This window comes from Oncorhynchus mykiss, chromosome 19 (assembly GCF_013265735.2).
Source record: "Oncorhynchus mykiss isolate Arlee chromosome 19, USDA_OmykA_1.1, whole genome shotgun sequence".
In the NCBI taxonomy this organism is placed as follows: Eukaryota; Metazoa; Chordata; class Actinopteri; order Salmoniformes; family Salmonidae; genus Oncorhynchus; species Oncorhynchus mykiss.
Window position 1 is genome coordinate 52,524,817 of NC_048583.1, and position 22,722 is coordinate 52,547,538.

The 22,722-nt window shown below is 44.4% G+C and overlaps 1 protein-coding gene across 2 annotated transcripts in view; it reads right to left on the reverse strand.

Moving 5' to 3' along the window:
- kif26ba (kinesin family member 26Ba) overlaps positions 1-20,520 on the reverse strand; it is a 216,614-nt gene extending 196,094 nt beyond the window's left edge. For both annotated transcript variants that reach the window (XM_036955054.1, XM_036955053.1), the window contains exons 1-2: positions 19,587-20,520; positions 18,752-19,147 (exon numbers count right to left, since the gene is read on the reverse strand). In XM_036955054.1, coding sequence (XP_036810949.1) covers positions 18,752-19,147; positions 19,587-19,646 — 456 coding nt within the window. In that variant the 5' untranslated portion in view covers positions 19,647-20,520. The remainder of the gene's footprint in view (positions 1-18,751; positions 19,148-19,586) is intronic.
- Positions 20,521-22,722: the final 2,202 nt, after the last annotated feature.

Genomic DNA, 22,722 nt, shown 5'->3' on the forward strand with positions numbered 1-22,722 from the left:
AATTTTGATGGTCATAGAGCTGAAAAAGTTTGAGAGGGTTCTAGTGTTCCTCATCTTGCTGTTGATTGTTGTTGATCTTGTTGATGTGCATAACTGAGGGAAAGAGAGAGCCTACCTTTTCATAGCAGTTTGATTAATAGGAATGTAAAAGTTCCCAAATACAAAAATAGGACTAGCATGGTATTTACATATTTGCATTAATCCATTCAGGTGTATATTGTGGCTTTTGGCAAATGCGTTCTGATGATCTAAAGTTGCGTTATTGCTCCTGACTGTAAACACACAGTCCAGTTCATAGTGAATGATGGCAGGCCCTACTGCCTGTAAACACACAGTCCAGTTCAGAATGAATGATGACAGGCCCTACTGCCTGTAAACACACAGTCCAGTTCAAAGTGAATGATGACAGGCCCTACTGCCTGTAAACACACAGTCCAGTTCAAAGTGAATGATGGCAGGCCCTACTGCCTGTAAACACACAGTCCAGTTCAAAGTGAATGATGGCAGGCCCTACTGCCTGTAAACACACAGTCCAGTTCAAAGTGAATGATGACAGGCCCTACTGCCTGTAAACACACAGTCCAGTTCAAAGTGAATGATGGCAGGCCCTACTGCCTGTAAACACACAGTCCAGTTCAAAGTGAATGATGGCAGGCCCTACTGCCTGTAAACACACAGTCCAGTTCATAGTGAATGATGGCAGGCCCTACTGCCTGTAAACACACAGTCCAGTTCAAAGTGAATGATGGCAGGCCCTACTGCCTGTAAACACACAGTCCAGATCAAAGTGAATGATGGCAGGCCCTACTGCCTGTAAACACACAGTCCAGTTCATAGTGAATGATGACAGGCCCTACTGCCTGTAAACACACAGTCCAGTTCATAGTGAATGATGGCAGGCCCTACTGCCTGTAAACACACAGTCCAGATCAAAGTGAATGATGGCAGGCCCTACTGCCTGTAAACACACAGTCCAGTTCATAGTGAATGATGGCAGGCCCTACTGCCTGTAAACACACAGTCCAGTTCAAAGTGAATGATGACAGGCCCTACTGCCTGTAAACACACAGTCCAGTTCAAAGTGAATGATGGCAGGCCCTACTGCCTGTAAACACACAGTCCAGTTCAAAGTGAATGATGGCAGGCCCTACTGCCTGTAAACACACAGTCCAGTTCAAAGTGAATGATGACAGGCCCTACTGCCTGTAAACACACAGTCCAGTTCAAAGTGAATGATGGCAGGCCCTACTGCCTGTAAACACACAGTCCAGTTCAAAGTGAATGATGGCAGGCCCTACTGCCTGTAAACACACAGTCCAGTTCATAGTGAATGATGGCAGGCCCTACTGCCTGTAAACACACAGTCCAGTTCAAAGTGAATGATGGCAGGCCCTACTGCCTGTAAACACACAGTCCAGTTCAAAGTGAATGATGGCAGGCCCTACTGCCTGTAAACACACAGTCCAGTTCAAAGTGAATGATGGCAGGCCCTACTGCCTGTAAACACACAGTCCAGATCAAAGTGAATGATGGCAGGCCCTACTGCCTGTAAACACACAGTCCAGTTCATAGTGAATGATGGCAGGCCCTACTGCCTGTAAACACACAGTCCAGATCAAAGTGAATGATGGCAGGCCCTACTGCCTGTAAACACACAGTCCAGTTCAAAGTGAATGATGACAGGCCCTACTGCCTGTAAACACACAGTCCAGTTCAAAATGAATGATGACAGGCCCTACTGCCTGTAAACACACAGTCCAGTTCAAAGTGAATGATGGCAGGCCCTACTGCCTGTAAACACACAGTCCAGTTCAAAGTGAATGATGGCAGGCCCTACTGCCTGCGAACACACAGTCCAGTTCAAAGTGAATGATGGCAGGCCCTACTGCCTGTAAACACACAGTCCAGTTCAAAATGAATGATGACAGGCCCTACTGCCTGTAAACACACAGTCCAGTTCAAAATGAATGATGACAGGCCCTACTGCCTGTAAACACACAGTCCAGTTCAAAGTGAATGATGGCAGGCCCTACTGCCTGTAAACACACAGTCCAGTTCAAAGTGAATGATGGCAGGCCCTACTGCCTGCGAACACACAGTCCAGTTCAAAGTGAATGATGGCAGGCCCTACTGCCTGTAAACACACAGTCCAGTTCAAAATGAATGATGACAGGCCCATGTGGCAAATGGCTTATTTTCATGAAGACCTACTGTAACTCTGAAGGGCTATATAGCGCACCGGTCTGTGTCGACTCCGGTCCAGGACATGACAGATGTTTTTATTAGGTTTTATTGACTGCAGTGTCTATTAAATTGTCCAATTGTCCATAGTATTGAGCTGGCCTCTAGTCTAGGAAATGTAGATGATCAGGTTCTCTATCGATTCAGCTTCGCCCTCTCAAGTCAGACCTACATAATTGATAACTGTTTAAGAAACTCAATGTTCTCTCTCACTCACACACACACACAAACACACTTCTCCAGTATCCGACACCTCAGACTCAGAAATAACCATCAAACAACGTCAGTGAGAGCTGGGGGAGATGTCTAATGTTAGAAGAGCCTTTAGCACTACTGTAAATAACCACTTAGGCCCTATTCCCACTACAAGATATGAAGGATATTCTGAGGAGTTGGTTGGTAAAAGAGAATTCTACTATTCAATTCACATTGAATCCTTGTTTCACCCGACGTTGCCGCCGGAAACACAACATTCTTGGTCCGCAGCTCAAATTGCTGTAAATATCACAGTAGCCACTAGCCAGTAAGCAAAGACTATTCAACAATGAAAGACACTTTATCGAAAACATATTACACTATTGAATAGTGCAACAATTCATAAGCATGTACTGTATGTGCAGACAATTAAAGGGCTTATTTTCTCGTCTGTAGGCTACACTCGTTAGCTTTTAGCTTCAAGGCAAAAGCACAGAGTTGCTAACAGCATGTCTTTATCAAGTAACGTTAGCCTATGAAAAATGTACGATTAACTCACACCAATATAAAAGCACAGTAGGACTACCTTACAACAAACCAGACTTACGTTTGTATCAATATCATGCCAATCATTACATTTTGCAATGTGGGTATAAGTGAATTCACCACAACAGGCTGTTTTTATATGAAAGCACATACCCACCATGCGCTCTGATCCCATCTCAAATAGGCCAATTATTTGTGTTCTGAGAAAATGTGAATGTGATCAAATCTATTAAATGTGAATGTGATCTATTCACACTTTGGGTGGCGTAACTACACAGGCCTTTTTAATCCCAAATGATTAACTGGAATGAATCAATCAACAGAAAAGTGATGACATACTGTATGAGTACGTTTTTAAATTACAGATGCAAAAGCCTACATTATGGAGCTCAGCCCTGTTAGTTTTTGTCCAATCGCAGGTGTCTCAAATATTAGGAAAATATCTATACATTTCAGATGTTTCAAAAACATTGCTCTGCTATTACCATTTATACAGTAGGAATGTTGGCTCAATGAGACAATTTGGTTTACACTGCCCTGCTTCAAGGGTGGTAACTTTCAGGTGAATGTCATGCGCTACCTCCGGTGGTAGTGGTCGAGACGTAGCAAGTACACATTTGACATTTGACATTTTGAGTAATATGTGTAGCCGACGATATTTTCACGCAAAGTTTATTAAGTGTGAGGATGCTCTTAGTCGCCCACACGTCTAGTGTCTGCCTGAACAACACTAGAGCTGGAAGCCTGACATAACACTCTGATTAGAAGGGTTTTCATGGCTCCGTCTAGCACCCCAAAGTGATATGTATTTACACTCACACACACACACACACACAGAGACACACACTTTGGATAGGGAAGCCGGAACATGTAATCAGCGCAGCAGAGTGAGCCAGTGAAGCTAATAGTAGAGAGGCTAAAACAAGACTCGCTCTGACCACACCAGCGGTTACACCTCCACAGAGACCGCACCAGACACCTCCACAGAGACCGCACCAGACACCTCCACAGAGACCGCACCAGCGGTTACACCTCCACAGAGACCGCACCAGCGGTTACACCTCCACAGAGACCGCACCAGACACCTCCACAGAGACCGCACCAGCGGTTACACCTCCACAGAGACCGCACCAGACACCTCCACAGAGACCGCACCAGACACCTCCACAGAGACCGCACCAGCGGTTACACCTCCACAGAGACCGCACCAGCGGTTACACCTCCACAGAGACCGCACCAGACACCTCCACAGAGACCGCACCAGCGGTTACACCTCCACAGAGACCGCACCAGCGGTTACACCTCCACAGAGACCGCACCAGACACCTCCACAGAGACCGCACCAGCGGTTACACCTCCACAGAGACCGCACCAGCGGTTACACCTCCACAGAGACCGCACCAGCGGTTACACCTCCACAGAGACCGCACCAGCGGTTACACCTCCACAGAGACCGCACCAGCGGTTACACCTCCACAGAGACCGCACCAGCGGTTACACCTCCACAGAGACCGCACCAGCGGTTACACCTCCACAGAGACCGCACCAGACACCTCCACAGAGACCGCACCAGACACCTCCACAGAGACCGCACCAGACACCTCCACAGAGACCGCACCAGCGGTTACACCTCCACAGAGACCGCACCAGACACCTCCACAGAGACCGCACCAGACACCTCCACAGAGACCGCACCAGACACCTCCACAGAGACCGCACCAGACACCTCCACAGAGACCGCACCAGCGGTTACACGTCCACAGAGACTGCAGAGAATATACATGTACACACACACACACACAGTACCGGTCAAAAGTTTGGACACACCCACTCATTCAAGGGTTTTTCTTTATTTTTACTATTGTATATATTGTAGAATAATAGTGAATATATCAAAACAAAGAAATAATACATATGGTTTGAGCTTAGTGGGACTATCAGGACAATGACCCAACACACCTCCAGGCTGTGTAAGGGCTATTTGACCAAGGATAGTGATGGAGTGTTGTATCAGATGACTTGGCCTCCACGATCACCCAACCTCAACCCAATTTAGATGGTTTGGGATAAGTTGGACCGCAGAGTGGGAAAAGCAGCCAACAAGTGCTCAGCATATGTGGGAACTCAAGACCGTTGGAAAATAATTCTTCATGAAGCTGGTTGAGAGAATTCCAAGAGTGTGCCAAGCTGTCATCAAGGCACAGGGTGGCTACTTTGAAGAATCTCAAATATAAAATATATTTTGATTTGTTAAACACTTCTTTGGTTACTACATGATTCCATATGCGTTATTTCATAGTTTTTATGTCTTCACTATTATTCTACAATGTAGAAAATAGTCCAAATAAAGAAAAACCCTGATAGGTGTGTCCAAACTTTTGACCGCTCCCGTAGAGAGGAGAGGGGGAGGGAGGGCGGGAGGAAGGGAGTGGGGAGGGAGGGCAGAGGGAGGGAGGAATAGTCAGTGAGGGAGATGGGGGGGGGGACCCCCCTTCTAAAGCTTGTTGTCATTGTGTCTATAGCTCTGTGCACAGTGAGAACCATGCTGGTCTAAACCAATAAAGCAGGAGCAGAAAACAGCTTACACTCCCCTGCTGGGAGATATATATATATATATATATATATATATATGTGTGTGTGTGTGTGTGTGTGTGTGTGTGTGTGTAGCAAAACCCAGTAGCTGGGAGGGAGGAAGAAAATCAATTTTCTCCACTTGTATTTATTTATTTCCAAAAAATATTTATATATTTATTTGTCTATTTGTGTGAGAATGGAATTGGGTCTGGCCACTCTCTGGGTTGCCATGGTAGCAACGGTCCAGTGTTCCAAATGACACGGCAGGTAGCGGCGGTACAATCAGGGGCCGTATTCACATACCGTCTCAAATTAGGAGTGCTGATCTAGGATCAGGTCCCCCCTGATCTTGGTCATTATGATCCAAAAGTTAACAAATCAAATCAAAGTGTATTGGTCATGTACACAGATTTGTAGATTTTAATCGCAGGTTCAGCAAAATGCTTACGTTTCTAGTTCCAATGGCGCACTAATATTTAGTAGCACAATAAGAATACACACATAATCCAAAAGTTAAAAAAAATAGAAATTAAGAAATATCAGAACGAGTAATGTCAGAGTCAGAGAATATTACAGCCTGAAGAGATTTATTTTGTCACTGGCCTACATACAATACCCCATAATGTCACTGGCCTACACACACACACACGATACCCCATTATGTCACTGGCCTACACACACACACGATACCCCATAATGTCACTGGCCTACACACACACACGATACCCCATAATGTCACAGGCCTACACACAATACCCCATAATGTCACTGGCCTACACACAATACCCCATAATGTCACTGGCCTACACACACACGATACCCCATAATGTCACTGGCCTACACACACACACGATACCCCATAATGTCATTGGCCTACACACACACACACGATACCCCATAATGTCACTGGCCTACACACACGATACCCCATAATGTCACTGGCCTACACACACACACGATACCCCATAATGTCACTGGCCTACACACACACACGATACCCCATAATGTCATTGGCCTACACACACACACACGATACCCTGGCACGATACCCTACCCCGGCACTGATTGGTACATGGGGGAAATTAAAAAAGCAGACATTTAATATCCCTTTGAGCATGGTGAAGTTAATTACACTTTAGATGGTGTATCAATACACCCAGTCACTACAAAGATACAGGCATCCTTCCTAACTCAGTTGCCGGTAGGAAAGAAACCGCTCATGGATTTCACCAATGGCGACTTCAAAACAGTCAGGGTTTAATGGCTGTGATAGGAGAAAACTGAGGATGGATCAACAACATTGTAGTTACTCCATAATACTAACCTTTTGAGTGAAAAGAAGGAAGCCTGTACAGAATACAAATATTACAAAACATAAGGCAATTAGGCACTAAAGTAAAAACTGCAAAACATTTGGCAAAGAAATACATTTTATGTCCTGAATACAAATTCAGGACATAATGTTTAGGGCAAATCCAACACAACACATCACTGCATATCACTCTTCATATTTTCAAGCATGGTGGTGGCTGCATCATGTTATGGGTATGCTTGTCATCGGCAAGGACTAGGAAGGTTAAGATAAAAATAAACGGAATAGAGCTAAGCACAGGCAAAATCCTAGAGGAAAGCCTGGTTCAGTCTGCTTTCCATCAGAAACTGGGAGACAAATTCACCTTTCAGCAGGACAATAACTTAAAACACAAGGCCAAATATGAACTGGAGTTTCTTACCAAGATGACATTGAACGTTCCTGAGTGGCCTAGTTACAGTTTTGACTTAAATCGCTTGATAATCTATGGCAAGACTTAAAAATGGCTGCCTAGCAATAATCAACAACCAGAGCTTGAAGAATTTTTTAAAGAATAATGTGCAAATATTGTTCAATCCAGGTGTGCAAAACTCTTAGAGACTTACCCAGAAAGACTCACAGCTTTAGTCGCTGCCAAAGGTAGCTATAGTCGCTGCCAATGTAATGACTCAGGGGGTTGAGCAAGTGATCGTGAAGAGGAGAAAGGAGAGACAGAAAGAGCCTTTGAGAAGCCTGTATGAGAAGCTCTTCGATTCAGCATCCCTCCATTCCTCTCTCTCTGACTTTTTCATCCATCCCTTCTCACTGTATTGACAAAGGGACCTCTTTATATGGTAATGCCTTTCCCACCTGAGAGTCATGAATAGGACATTAACCCTGACACACACACACACACACACACACACACACAAATGCTGACTGAGATATGTATGCATTCTCACATGTCATATGTCGCTGCAACGGAAGGCGAAACACTTACGAGAGCGATGCTGGGTGATTCTCATTAAATCAGTTTTAGCAATTTGATTTGCAAAACCATGATGCATCGGCAAAAATCAACTACAGTATCATTCTGAGGACTAAGATGTCTAGTTTTTGCAAAGTGTCTTATTTTAAATACATTTTAGCTTGAATTTTTTTCATTTTCACCCCAAATTCTCAGTACCCAAATGCATCCAATTTAAATTCTCTGGTCATTTAATAAAATACAAATGTGTTGCTGTAGTAGTTTGTTCGTAAATCATAAACGATGTATACTAGTTTAAGTTTACATTAAACTATAATATGTATTACGTACAAACACAGTGTTTGTGGACATGTGTCTCATTACCGTAACACTCAATCATTGTTGTTATGAAGTTGTTTTCACCCATCATCAAGAGTAGTAGTAGTAAAAGTTAAGTGAATGTATTTGCTTATAACCTTCAGAATGAGGTTTTTCTTCTAAAAACACCCCCTTTACCCCACTTGGCCTTCTCATTACAGAAACAGCTAACAATGGGAAAAATATTACATTCTATAATTTAATTTTAAATATATATTTTTTCAGTGTTATGTTTAAACACAGCCCTTTTCATTAAGGCAGAAATGTTCAAAAGTATTACAAATTGATTTATTTATGACTTTTTTGGACTGAACGTTTCGTGGAAATTGTGGTAAAATCCATCATACCTGATCAAAAAACATAATAACTATGAAATAAAAAATCTCAGTGATCCAAGAGGATTTTTTAAAATTTATTACAAGCTCTCACAGTCTCACTGCAGAATCCAACTTCTGTCCATAAACGTCAGATTTCGAAGGTTACGTTTAGGAGTTAAGGTTTGGGATAGGTTTAAACAAAAACAACTCCACAGTTAAAGGAACGTTCCGGACATTAGTTTCCATAACATTGTTGTCCAGAACACATTATGAACATGTAGGACAAGATTTTACCCTCAGCGACTTATTTGGGGCTTATCACGTGTTTTTTGACAACGACAACAGGCTTCAGGGAGAAGTGAGGTTGATCTCCGCTTGTCCCATCCCCATGTGGGGAATTGGAAAAAAAGAGTGTGTTCCTAGTTAAACAGCCATGAGCATGTAGTTCTGTGTCAGTCAGTAGAGCTTCTCTCGTTATTACTGTCAGAGTTGGACGATTACAACTTCATCAAGGATTGTTGAATGATCAGAGTACATTAACACATACCCGGAAGAGACAAGGCACGTTCCACTGAGCACAGAAGTCAGTTCAACATTTAGTTTTGATTTACATTTGGTTGAATTGTCAATTAACATGAATTCAATGTGAAATAAAAAAATGTATTCACCGTGCCATTGGATTTAGGTTAAAAGTTGGGTAAAAACAATATGAATTACCCTTACGTTGATGACTGACGTTGATGACTTACGTTGATGACTTACGTTGATGACTGACGTTGATGACTGACGTAGATGACTGACGTTGATGACTGACGTTGATGACTGACGTAGATGACTGACGTAGATGACTGACGTAGATGACTGACGTAGATGACTGACGTAGATGACTGACGTTGATGACTGACGTTGATGACTGACGTAGATGACTGACGTAGATGACTGACGTTGATGACTGACGTTGATGACTGACGTAGATGACTGACGTTGATGACTGACGTTGATGACTGACGTAGATGACTGACGTAGATGACTGACGTAGATGACTGACGTAGATGACTGACGTAGATGACTGACGTAGATGACTGACGTAGATGACTGACGTAGATGACTTACGTTGATGACTGACGTAGATGACTGACGTTGATGACTGACGTAGATGACTGACGTAGATGACTGACGTAGATGACTGACGTAGATGACTGACGTAGATGACTGACGTTGATGACTGACGTAGATGACTGACGTAGATGACTGACGTTGATGACTGACGTTGATGACTGACGTTGATGACTGACGTAGATGACTGACGTAGATGACTTACGTTGATGACTGACGATGACTGACGTAGATGACTGACGTTGATGACTGACGTTGATGACTGACGTTGATGACTTACGTTGATGACTGACGTTGATGACTGACGTTGATGACTGACGTTGATGACTGACGTAGATGACTGACGTAGATGACTGACGTAGATGACTGACGTTGATGACTGACGTTGATGACTGACGTTGATGACTGACGTTGATGACTTTTTGCAAATCCAAACAGTTTTCCAGGTTGATTCAATGTTTTTTGGTTGAAATGTGGAAAACGTAGATTCAACCAATTTTTCCCAAGTGGGAGAATACCATTTTGGAACAGTACACATAAAGCGTAACAGAGTATAGGCTGATTGATTAGTTTGTCCGCTTTTTGGGTGAGTGAACACATGTTGGAGAGGAACAAGCCAGGGAGCGAAGCACGGAGGCCCAGTCTCCTAAAGCACACAACAGCCCTGGTGCGCCTCCCCCTTCTCCTCCAGTGTACAGCTCCATAGTCCCAGCTAGTAGACTGACTCATAGTTGTGGACGGCGTCCTTCCGCAAATATTTCGGTGCATGAGGACAGAATTTTGAGGGCACAAACCAGTTGGAAATGTAATATTCAGTAGCCCATCCCGAGTGAAAGTAGTCCCTTATATTGACAAAAATCCATGCGTAAACAAACAAAAACACGAGCAGCAACAAAGCTGGGGGAGGCTCTCGTGATTATTGACTATGTGGATACTGCCCAGACAGTAAAGGCTGGAGAAGACAGAATAAACCTGTGGGGCCAAGCAGACAGAGTAAGTGTTTTGCCCCTGCTAGCTAATGTTGTTATAATGGCATTATTTAATATAGTGCTGTTGAGTACATTGCCGTTGTGTATCGGTATTAGATTGATTTTTAAGTTCCACCTGGTGGTTTAGAGCTAGCACCCATCTAGCTTAGACACTCCTCCCCATACCTGCCTTCCAGACGCAAAGCATCATGGAAGCTGTAGTAATCTCATAATTCTAACAAATTCCTTCCTGGTTTGATAAAAGGCTATATTATAGCTTACTCGCTCAATTTTTGTTAAACACTTACGGGCAATTGGATAACTAGGGCCACTAACAACTTGCTGTGGAGTCGTGGAGACAAGCTGTGGAATGTTCCTTTATGTTTAGGCATTCATTCCAAATGGTTAAGTTAATGGTTAAGGTTTGTGATAGGGTTAAAAAATATATAACAAGTGCCTAGAACTAGGATTGAACAGGCAACCCTCGGAGTCAGAGCTCGTGGCTTACGCCCATCCGCCATCCCCAACGCCCTAGCAAAACACAAGCCTACTTGTTGGTAATAGCGCTCACCGTTGCCCCTAGTGGCCGCTTACCTGGAAAGACATGGAATTTCCCAGTAGATCTTGATCAACCTGGCTGGTCAGGCAGTGGCACTGTGTGTTACATGGGAGTGAGTAACAGAAGTAAAACCTCCCTAAACTGGGATCTGAGCCAGGGACACGCCTACTTGTACATTTCCCTTACGGCTCATACTCACACATGCGCACACCCACACTCTGACCCACTTTATTGAGCTGAACCTGACTAACCAAGAACAGACCACGAACTAGTTACAATTTGGCCGTACACACACACACACAAATGCTGACTGAGATATGTATGCATCTCACATGTCATATGTCGCTGCAACGGAAGGCGAAACACTTACAAGAGCGATGCTGGGTGATTCTCATTAAATCAGTTTTAGCAATTTGATTTGCAAAACCATGATGCATCGGCAAAAATCAACTACAGTATCATTCTGAGGACTAAGATGTCTAGTTTTTGCAAAGTGTCTTATTTTAAATACATTTTAGCTTGAATTTTTTTCATTTTCACCCCAAATTCTCAGTACCCAAATGCATCCAATTTAAATTCTCTGGTCATTTAATAAAATACAAATGTGTTGCTGTAGTAGTTTGTTCGTAAATCATAAACGATGTATACTAGTTTAAGTTTACATTAAACTATAATATGTATTACGTACAAACACAGTGTTTGTGGACATGTGTCTCATTACCGTAACACTCAATCATTGTTGTTATGAAGTTGTTTTCACCCATCATCAAGAGTAGTAGTAGTAAAAGTTAAGTGAATGTATTTGCTTATAACCTTCAGAATGAGGTTCTTCTTCTAAAAACACCCCCTTTACCCCACTTGGCCTTCTCATTACAGAAACAGCTAACAATGGGAAAAATATTACATTCTATAATTTAATTTTAAATATATATTTTTTCAGTGTTATGTTTAAACACAGCCCTTTTCATTAAGGCAGAAATGTTCAAAAGTATTACAAATTGATTTATTTATGACTTTTTTGGACTGAACGTTTCGTGGAAATTGTGGTAAAATCCATCATACCTGATCAAAAAACATAATAACTATGAAATAAAAAATCTCAGTGATCCAAGAGGATTTTTTAAAATTTATTACAAGCTCTCACAGTCTCACTGCAGAATCCAACTTCTGTCCATAAACGTCAGATTTCGAAGGTTACGTTTAGGAGTTAAGGTTTGGGATAGGTTTAAACAAAAACAACTCCACAGTTAAAGGAACGTTCCGGACATTAGTTTCCATAACATTGTTGTCCAGAACACATTATGAACATGTAGGACAAGATTTTACCCTCAGCGACTTATTTGGGGCTTATCACGTGTTTTTTGACAACGACAACAGGCTTCAGGGAGAAGTGAGGTTGATCTCCGCTTGTCCCATCCCCATGTGGGGAATTGGAAAAAAAGAGTGTGTTCCTAGTTAAACAGCCATGAGCATGTAGTTCTGTGTCAGTCAGTAGAGCTTCTCTCGTTATTACTGTCAGAGTTGGACGATTACAACTTCATCAAGGATTGTTGAATGATCAGAGTACATTAACACATACCCGGAAGAGACAAGGCACGTTCCACTGAGCACAGAAGTCAGTTCAACATTTAGTTTTGATTTACATTTGGTTGAATTGTCAATTAACATGAATTCAATGTGAAATAAAAAATGTATTCACCGTGCCATTGGATTTAGGTTAAAAGTTGGGTAAAAACAATATGAATTGCCCTTACGTTGATGACTGACGTTGATGACTTACGTTGATGACTGACGTAGATGACTGACGTAGATGACTGACGTAGATGACTGACGTTAATGACTTACGTTAATGACTGACGTAGATGACTGACGTTGATGACTGACGTTGATGACTGACGTAGATGACTGACGTAGATGACTGACGTTGATGACTGACGTAGATGACTGACGTAGATGACTGACGTTGATGACTGACGTTGATGACTGACGTTGATGACTGACGTTGATGACTGACGTTGATGACTGACGTAGATGACTGACGTAGATGACTGACGTTGATGACTGACGTTGATGACTGACGTTGATGACTGACGTTGATGACTTTTTGCAAATCCAATCAGTTTTCCAGGTTGATTCAATGTTTTTTGGTTGAAATGTGGAAAACGTAGATTCAAACAATTTTTCCCAAGTGGGAGAATACCATTTTGGAACAGTACACATAAAGCGTAACAGAGTATAGGCTGATTGATTAGTTTGTCCGCTTTTTGGGTGAGTGAACACATGTTGGAGAGGAACAAGCCAGGGAGCACGGAGGCCCAGTCTCCTAAAGCACACAACAGCCCTGGTGCGCCTCCCCCTTCTCCTCCAGTGTACAGCTCCATAGTCCCAGCTAGTAGACTGACTCATAGTTGTGGACGGCGTCCTTCCGCAAATATTTCGGTGCATGAGGACAGAATTTTGAGGGCACAAACCAGTTGGAAATGTAATATTCAGTAGCCCATCCCGAGTGAAAGTAGTCCCTTATATTGACAAAAATCCATGCGTAAACAAACAAAAACACGAGCAGCAACAAAGCTGGGGGAGGCTCTCGTGATTATTGACTATGTGGATACTGCCCAGACAGTAAAGGCTGGAGAAGACAGAATAAACCTGTGGGGCCAAGCAGACAGAGTAAGTGTTTTGCCCCTGCTAGCTAATGTTGTTATAATGGCATTATTTAATATAGTGCTGTTGAGTACATTGCCGTTGTGTATCGGTATTAGATTGATTTTTAAGTTCCACCTGGTGGTTTAGAGCTAGCACCCATCTAGCTTAGACACTCCTCCCCATACCTGCCTTCCAGACGCAAAGCATCATGGAAGCTGTAGTAATCTCATAATTCTAACAAATTCCTTCCTGGTTTGATAAAAGGCTATATTATAGCTTACTCGCTCAATTTTTGTTAAACACTTACGGGCAATTGGATAACTAGGGCCACGAACAACTTGCTGTGGAGTCGTGGAGACAAGCTGTGGAATGTTCCTTTATGTTTAGGCATTCATTCCAAATGGTTAAGTTAATGGTTAAGGTTTGTGATAGGGTTAAAAAATATATAACAAGTGCCTAGAACTAGGATTGAACACGCAACCCTCAGAGTCAGAGCTCGTGGCTTACGCCCATCCGCCATCCCCAACGCCCTAGCAAAACACAAGCCTACTTGTTGGTAATAGCGCTCACCGTTGCCCCTAGTGGCCGCTTACCTGGAAAGACATGGAATTTCCCAGTAGATCTTGATCAACCTGGCTGGTCAGGCAGTGGCACTGTGTGTTACATGGGAGTGAGTAACAGAAGTAAAACCTCCCTAAACTGGGATCTGAGCCAGGGACACGCCTACTTGTACATTTCCCTTACGGCTCATACTCACACATGCGCACACCCACACTCTGACCCACTTTATTGAGCTGAACCTGACTAACCAAGAACAGACCACGAACTAGTTACAATTTGGCCGTAGGTGGTTGAGGGTTACACGCGTACACACAGGAACTAGGTCTTAAATAACTTCAACTGTGTTACCAGATTTTTCGCTGAGCCTCCAGCTACAAGTGTGTCTATAAAAATCCTCCCATGCAGTGTCACTGACATCTACTTCTATTCCCTGACCCCTGTCCTCCCTTATTGTCTCCCTCCATCCCCCCTCCTTCCCTCCTGTTTTCCTAACTGACATAGCCTCTACGGTCCATTCCTTCCCTTCTTACCGCCCTCTAGTCTTACATTTCTCTCCTTCCTCCCATACAATCTCTATCCCCATTTTTCTTTGATAGCCGTCCTCCTCCCCTCCTCCCATCCTCCTCCTCCTCCTCCTCTCTCCTGCAGCTGGCTGGTCGGTCATAAAAGGTGTAAGCTAACACAACGTCTGAAACCTGAAGCACAGCAAACTAACACATCCACTTCAAACAAAAAGAAAGGAAAAGACACACTATGAGTTCAGATCCCTCCATTATGAATGGAAGGGGAGAATGGGGGAGGAAAAAGCTTCACCATCAATCCATGAAGTCCATCAGAAACAGAGACCCTTCTCTGCTCTGCTGTACCTGTAGTCATGCAATTAGGCCACACTTAATCCCTTTCTTTCCTTTTTTCTTCTCTTTCTTTTCTCTCCATCCATCGCCCTCCAACCCAGAGCCTCGAGGACACACACGGCAGTGACAGATTTCAGAAAGTGACATTTTCTAACATCGACCCCGTTGCTGCACCCTTCAACTGTGCGATGTCATTTCTGTGCCCCCCCTGTGTGTTTGTGTTTGTACGCTCAGCACGCTCACTGGAAGCCAACAGCAGAGACTGAGAACCAGGTCTCCCCACAGTGGCTCTGTGAAGGTCATGATTAGCATAAGAACACTAATGTCTGCTGGTTCTGTCAGAGGAGGGAACAGGAAGCAGAAGCAGACGTATCATGCCTGCATCCCAAATGGTACCCTTTTCACTTTAGTGCACTACTTTTGACCGGTTCCATAGGGCTTTGTTGAAAAGTAGTGCACTATAGGGAATAGGGTGCAATTTGGGACTGAACCCATGTCCCTGTCCTCTCCGAGAGACTTAGCATCTACCAGTCCTGTTCTTGTCAGAACAACACAGATTTGCCCAAACAACAACCCTCAGGTCAACCTCCCTCTCTCCCCATAATAGCCTCGTCTGAGCCAGAACAGTTCATAGGGCAGCAGCCTATCTTCTGTTTCTGTTGCGTGAGGCAGATGTATGTACAAGTACACCCCCTGGAGAGGATGGTAGTCTATCGCAAGGCCCAATCAATAATAACAGAACACTTTGTCCCAATGATGAGAATGAATGATTTCAAACCATTCTAGTTATGCATCTTGTTCCTGATAAGAACAGAAAGTTCCGAGCCAGAGAGCTCAACCAGCAAATAAAGTCTACCAACGTCCCTTTACACAAATCATCAATATAACTGCCTAGTGCCTTTAATAGTCCTGTATTAGTGGACCGATAGATCCATCTGCAGCGCCAGCGCTGGCAGCACCCCAGCTCCCAATCTACATCAAGTGGCTTTGCATATCGAGTGGGCCATTTAAAACAGTTGATGCTTATCATCACCATCATAATTATCATTGGAAGAGCAGTCATTTTGATGATTAAAAAAAAAGGAAAAAATAATATTTGAATCATTTTTTAATTGTGATTTTTCAGGGGTGCTGCAGCACCCTCAGCACCCCTACTTCCTGGCTGCCCAGGAAAAGTTTGTAATGTCAGTCCTATTCTCATTCTATGTGAAAGACTTTACCTGCTAAGTGTAATTCCCCGGGAGAGTGCCAAACATTCACCCTATAATCTACTATAATACTATATACTGACAAGCTTGCCAATTACCACTATGTAATGGAGGCTGAGAAAGAGGTCAACTCTATCTGAACCCATACACAAACATGCACACAGGACTAAACACTGATATTCTCCCACCCTCTTTAATACCATGCAGCTTCCAGGGGACCATACCAACATCCTGTACCATTTCTACTAAATAACTCAATAAAACAATGAATTGTCCTAGTCCAGATTCAGATGTTGGATAGGGGGGTTTTGTATAGGTGATGAAATTGTCCCAAACATGATGGTTTCTCCCAGTTCCACTATGATTGTAATAGAAATCTGTTAACACTTGGTTGTCTGTCCTGATCGGTGAGCTCCTGATCTCCATAGGCTCCAGCTGTCTGGTGCACCACTTGTGTCCACGCTGGGGACTGCTCTATTGGCCTACCACTAACTCATCATCTGTGCACTGACCGCAGTGACTACGGTAAACAAGCACCTCTCACAGTGACCTCCTCTATTGCCATCAGACAGGTAGGGCCTTCTGTAGATACAACCAGCCTGGATCTCTTGCCATCAGACAGGTAGGGCCTTCTGTAGATACAACCAGCCTGGATCTCTTGCCATCAGACAGGTAGGGCCTTCTGTAGATACAACCAGCCTGGATCTCTTGCCATCAGACAGGTAGGGCCTTCTGTAGATACAACCAGCCTGGATCTCTTGCCATCAGACAGGTAGGGCCTTCTGTAGATACACCCAGCCTGGATCTCTTGCCATCAGACAGGTAGAGATAACTGTAGATACAACCACCTGGAATGGCAGACTATGAGGCGGCAGGTAGCCTAGTGGTTAGAGCGTTGGGCCAATAAGCGAAATTTGGCTGGATTGAATCCCCGAGCTGACAAGGTAAACATCTGTGGTTCTGCCCCTGAACAAGGCAGTTAACCCACTGTTCCCTGGTAGGCTATCAATGTAAAATAATATTTTTTTCTTAACTGACTTGCCTAGTTAAATAAAATAATAATAATAATTCAACAACCACGCTCGTTCTCAAATATCAGGGTAAAAACATTTCAACTTTTATGTTCAGACCATGAAGGTTAGGATAGGCTGGAATGGGGAGATGGTCCAGAGAAAAGTTGAGTTTATGAGTGCTCTGCATCCACTTAGAATATACCCATTTATGAATGGGACAATTACGCACCATGGGAGTTGAACCTGATCTCATTTTTATTGGTTTTAATTGGGATCATCCCACCACTACTTCCCCTCCCCCTGCGGGCTTTTCACAGCAGTCAGGGTCATGACGCATGTCCTCTGTTCACTCTGGGTTTACAGTATGTGTGCTGTGCCGGGCAGAATGCTGTTATTTGTTACCCAATAACTCCCTCCCCAAGGGGCTGCATTCATCACTCTTTAGGGCCTAGACTCTTGGCAATGCACAGAACTTGGCAAGGCCGCCTGAAATCCCCAATATGCTCAACAACAAAAACAAAAGAAAAGGAACAAAAAAAATCACACAATCAAGTGTAAAGGCCCATTGCGCTTTACAGCGAGAGAACCTTCTTTACGCACGAGCGCAGACACACACACACACACACACACACTAGAAAGATGATGTATGCACCTCATACAGTATATTAAAAGCCATGGCGTTCATTTATCTGGATTCAGAAGGAAAGAATGTGTGGCCAAAGGGTTCTATCAACAGAAAATAACCCATCCATGGAAACAGAAAACAACTAGAATGGCAATAATCCACCAGGCCTTTATTAATCCCTATCCACAACAATGTGTAATGAAGCAAATGCTACTGATGGATTTAAACTTTAGAAACAGCTGATTGAATTGTATGTACATCATCATAAAATCGTTTTTTTGGCATAATGCCAGCTATTGAACGAGCAACAGGGACAAGGCTGTTTGCCTCTGAGCTGAGCTTTTCCCCATGGGCAGCCTCTCTGGCTCTTCAGCCCAGGCACAACACAGCCAAACAGAAAAGTATGCCTACAGTTAGATCTATGACTATACCATTATCCAACTCACTTCTCGTTTCATGCCTCCTTCAGATGGACACAGAATAGAATAGTACACCAGGTTTCCCAAACTCGGCCCCTCGGGCAAGGCCCAAGTTTTGGAAACCCTGTCTTACACCATAGTGATGTCTTATGGTCTTTGCCTATGGGTCGCCCGTATGATGCCTATGGGTCGCCCGTATGATGCCTATGGGTCGCCCGTCGCCAGATTCAGAGGCTGCTATAGCCGGGCAGCAGTGCATCTAACTCGGCTTACCTTGCTGGAGTAGGGGCCGGGAATCAGCAGCTTCAGCGCCTGCCTCTTCAGCTCTGTCAGCCGGGCGTTGCAGTTCTCACACCATATCCCCCTCTCTCTCTCAGAACCAGGGGAACTCCCGCTGCCAGAGCCGGGCGAACCTGTACCGAAACCTGGCGATCCACCCAGAGACCCGGGAGAACAGGTCCCGATCCCTGGGGATATGGTCCCGGGGGAACCAGAGAAAGAGCCCGGGGAAGAGGTGCCAGATCCTGGGGAGGGGGTGCCTGTGGAGCTAGGCATGGAGCCAACTCCCTCTGGAGCGGGTCTGCTGCTGGTCCGGGACTCCTCATAGGCCTTTCTGTACCATGTCTCCGGGGAGAAGGAGGCTGATTTTGTCGGAGAGGTGTCGGTAATCTGTGGGGAGCACCATAAAGACAATCCTACCTTTAAGGTAACATTTGATTTAAATTGAGGAGACAAACAATAACTCACTAGAAGCACAACTCGGTCCATGGTATAATACTTTATTGGCTAAATGGCAGAGATGCAAAAACCCACGTAGGAAACAAACAGTTTGAACAAAAATGTCTAAAAGCATTAGCCTACAAAAACTAAAGGTGAGTGTGATCTATCTATCTGTTTACTGTTGCGTTCCCTAGCTAGACTACCCGCTTCGCCGCAGTAGCCTAATGAATTGCCAACGGCATTCAAACCTGTAGCAAACATTATGGCATACCCCTACTGCTCTGATGGAATAAACGAGAGCTCTGCTACACTTTTCACTGTTGTTGCTAGTGTTACTGATGTAATCATCCACTCCACATAAAGTAGAAAAATAGACTAGGCTACTAACCCCGTATTTTCTGCTCCTGCTGGTCACAGACCTCTCTTTGGTCCCAGACAGAGAAGTCATGCTGAAGGTGAGGGAAGGGAGGAGTGGGGAGAAAATATCTCGGTTGTTTTACACACAAGGAGACAAAATCGAAGTCAATGAATTCCACGCCCCTCCGCGTGCTTCTCAATCATTAACCAATATCACGCAGATTAGATATCAATATAGCATACGGTCTCCAACCTTGAAAAACAATAACCTAACAGTGATTCCGCTCAAATGTATCCAATACGCGCAATAATTAGTTCCAATCCACAGTCTCCTGTAAAGATGTAAAATCCACAGTGAAAATGTGAACAGGTCCGCCTGTATGAGTGGGGTACAGACGGGTTTCTCTTTCTGGGAGCGACGAAATACAACAAGCAGGGCGGTAGCAGAGTGAATGCTGCCGCTGCTGCACAGGCTCAGCGTAGACAGTGGGGACGCGCGTCTGCAGCGCGGTAGAGTCAGAGGCAGAGGCACAGCTGTGGTATTCCTCTGGCTGTCCGTGTGCCTGCCTGCAGGAGGCTCATCTGAAGCCAGAGGTGCCGACTGGAGATAGATAGATGCTTGCGCACATCTGGCTGGGGGAGGGTGCTCTCTGCCCCTTCCTCGCTGGCGGACCAATAGTGAATCAATGCTTTGTTGACTGACACGTGCCAGCTCATTTGTCCTATGTTAACTTTTGGAGGGAGTAAATGATGACTAGAGAGGGATGTAGTAGGCCTACAGCTGACGATGGTTATGGTTGCAAGATTGCATTAAAAGTATCTGGTGCAGAGGTGGTATGTTCAGTTGGATCAAAAAGGTTTAGGCCTAATCAGTAACATAATTCATAAATACTCATCATCATCATCATCATCATCCGTTGAACAGAATTTCTACCAGCATGTCACCTGTGCAACTATAGGAGAAAAAACTGTATATCACCTTTACTCCACACACTGAGACACATAAAAAGCTCTCCCTCGCCCCCCACTTGAAAAAAAATCTGACCATAACTCTATCCTCCTAAGTCCTGTTTACAAGCAAAAACTCAAACAGGAAGTACCAGTCAAGTGCTCAATATGGAAGTGGTCCGATTAAGTGGATGCTAAGCTACTTGACTGTTTCGTTAGCACAGGTTGGAATATGTTCCGGGTTTCATCCTATGGCATTGTGGAATTTACCACATCGATTACCGGTGTCATTAATAAGTGCATCGACGACGTCTTCCCCACAGTGACCGTACGTACATATCCCAACCAGAAGTCATAGGCAACATCTGCACTGAGCAAAAGGCTACAGCGGCCCTTTTCAAGGAGTGGGACACTAATCCGTACGCTTATAAGAAATCCCGCTACACCCTCAGACAAACCATCAAACAGGCAATGTGGCAATACAGGACCAAGATCGAATCCTACTACACCGGCTCTGATGCTCATTTTATACCTAGGTGTCTGGTTAGACTGTAAACTCTCCTTCCAGACTCACATCAAACATCTCCAATCCAAAGTTAAATCTAGAATTGGCTTCCTATTTCGCAACAAAGCATCCTTCACTCATGCTGCCAAACATACCCTTGTAAAACTGACCATCCTACCGATCCTCGACTTCGGCGACGTCATTTACAAAATAGCCTCCAATACCCTACTCAATAAATTGGATGCAGTCTATCACAGTGCCATCCGTTTTGTCACCAAAGCCCCATATACTACCCACCATTGCGACCTGTACGCTCTCGTTGGCTGGCCCTCGCTTCATTCTGGTCGCCAAACGCCAAGACCCTGCTAGGTAAAGTCCCCCCCTTATCTCAGCTCGCTGGTCACCATAGCAGCACCCACCTGTAGCACGCACTCCAGCAGGTATATCTCTCTGGTCACCCCCAAAACCAATTCTTCCTTTGGCCGCCTCTCCTTCCAGTTCTCTGCTGCCAATGACTGGAACGAACTACAAACATCTCTGAAACTGGAAACACTTATCTCCCTCACTAGCTTTAAGCACCAGCTGTCAGAGCAGCTCACATATTACTGCACCTGTACATAGCCCATCTATAATTTAGCCCAAACAACTACCTCTTTCCCTACTGTATTTATTTATTTTGCTCCTTTGAACCCTATTATTTCTCTCTACTTTGCACATTCTTCCACTGCAAATCTACCATTCCAGGTTTTACTTGCTATATTGTATTTACTTTGCCACGATGGCCTTTTTTGCCTTTCCCTCCCTTATCTCACCTAATTTACTCACATCGTATATAGACTTGTTTATACTGTATCATTGACTGTATGTTTGTTTTACTCCATGTGTAACTCTGTGTTGTTGTATGTGTCGAACCGCTTTGCTTTATCTTGGCCAGGTCGCAATTGTAAATGAGAACTTGTTCTCAACTTGCCTACCTGGTTAAATAAAGGTAAAATAAAAACATTAAAAAAATTTAAAAAAATTGGAGGTGGCAGAGTTAGCAAACTATCCCAGATTACAAAGGGAAACCCACCTGCGAGCTGTCCAGTGACGCAAGCCTACCAGACGAGCTAAATACCTTCTATGCTCAATTTGAGGCAATTAACACTGAACCATGCATGCACCAGCTGTTCCGGACGACTGTGTGGTCACGCTCTCCGTAGCTGATGTGAGTAAGACCTTTAAACCGTTTAACATTCACAAGGCTGCAGGGCCAGATGGATTACAAGGACACGTACTCAGAGCATGCGCTGACCAGCTGGCAAGTGTCTTCGTCGACATTTTCAACCTCTCCCTGACCGAGTTTGTAATAACTGTGTTCCAAGCAGACCATCATAGTCCCTGTGCCCAAGAATGCCAAGGTGGCCTCCCGGGTGGCGCAGTGGTTAAGGGCGCTGTACTGTCACATCAGAGGGCGCCAGCTGTCACATCAGAGTCCCTGGGTTCGCACCCAGGCTCTGTCGTAACCGGCCGCGACGGGGAGGCGACGCACAATTGGCCTAGCGTCGTCCGGGTTAGGGAGGGATTGGTCGGTAGGGATCTCCTTGTCTCATCGCGCACCAGCGACTCCTGTGGCGGGCCGGGCGCAGTGCGCGCTAGCCAAGGTTGCCAGGTGCACGGTGTAGCCTCCGACACATTGGTGCGGGTTGGATGCGCGCTGTGTTAAGAAGCAGTA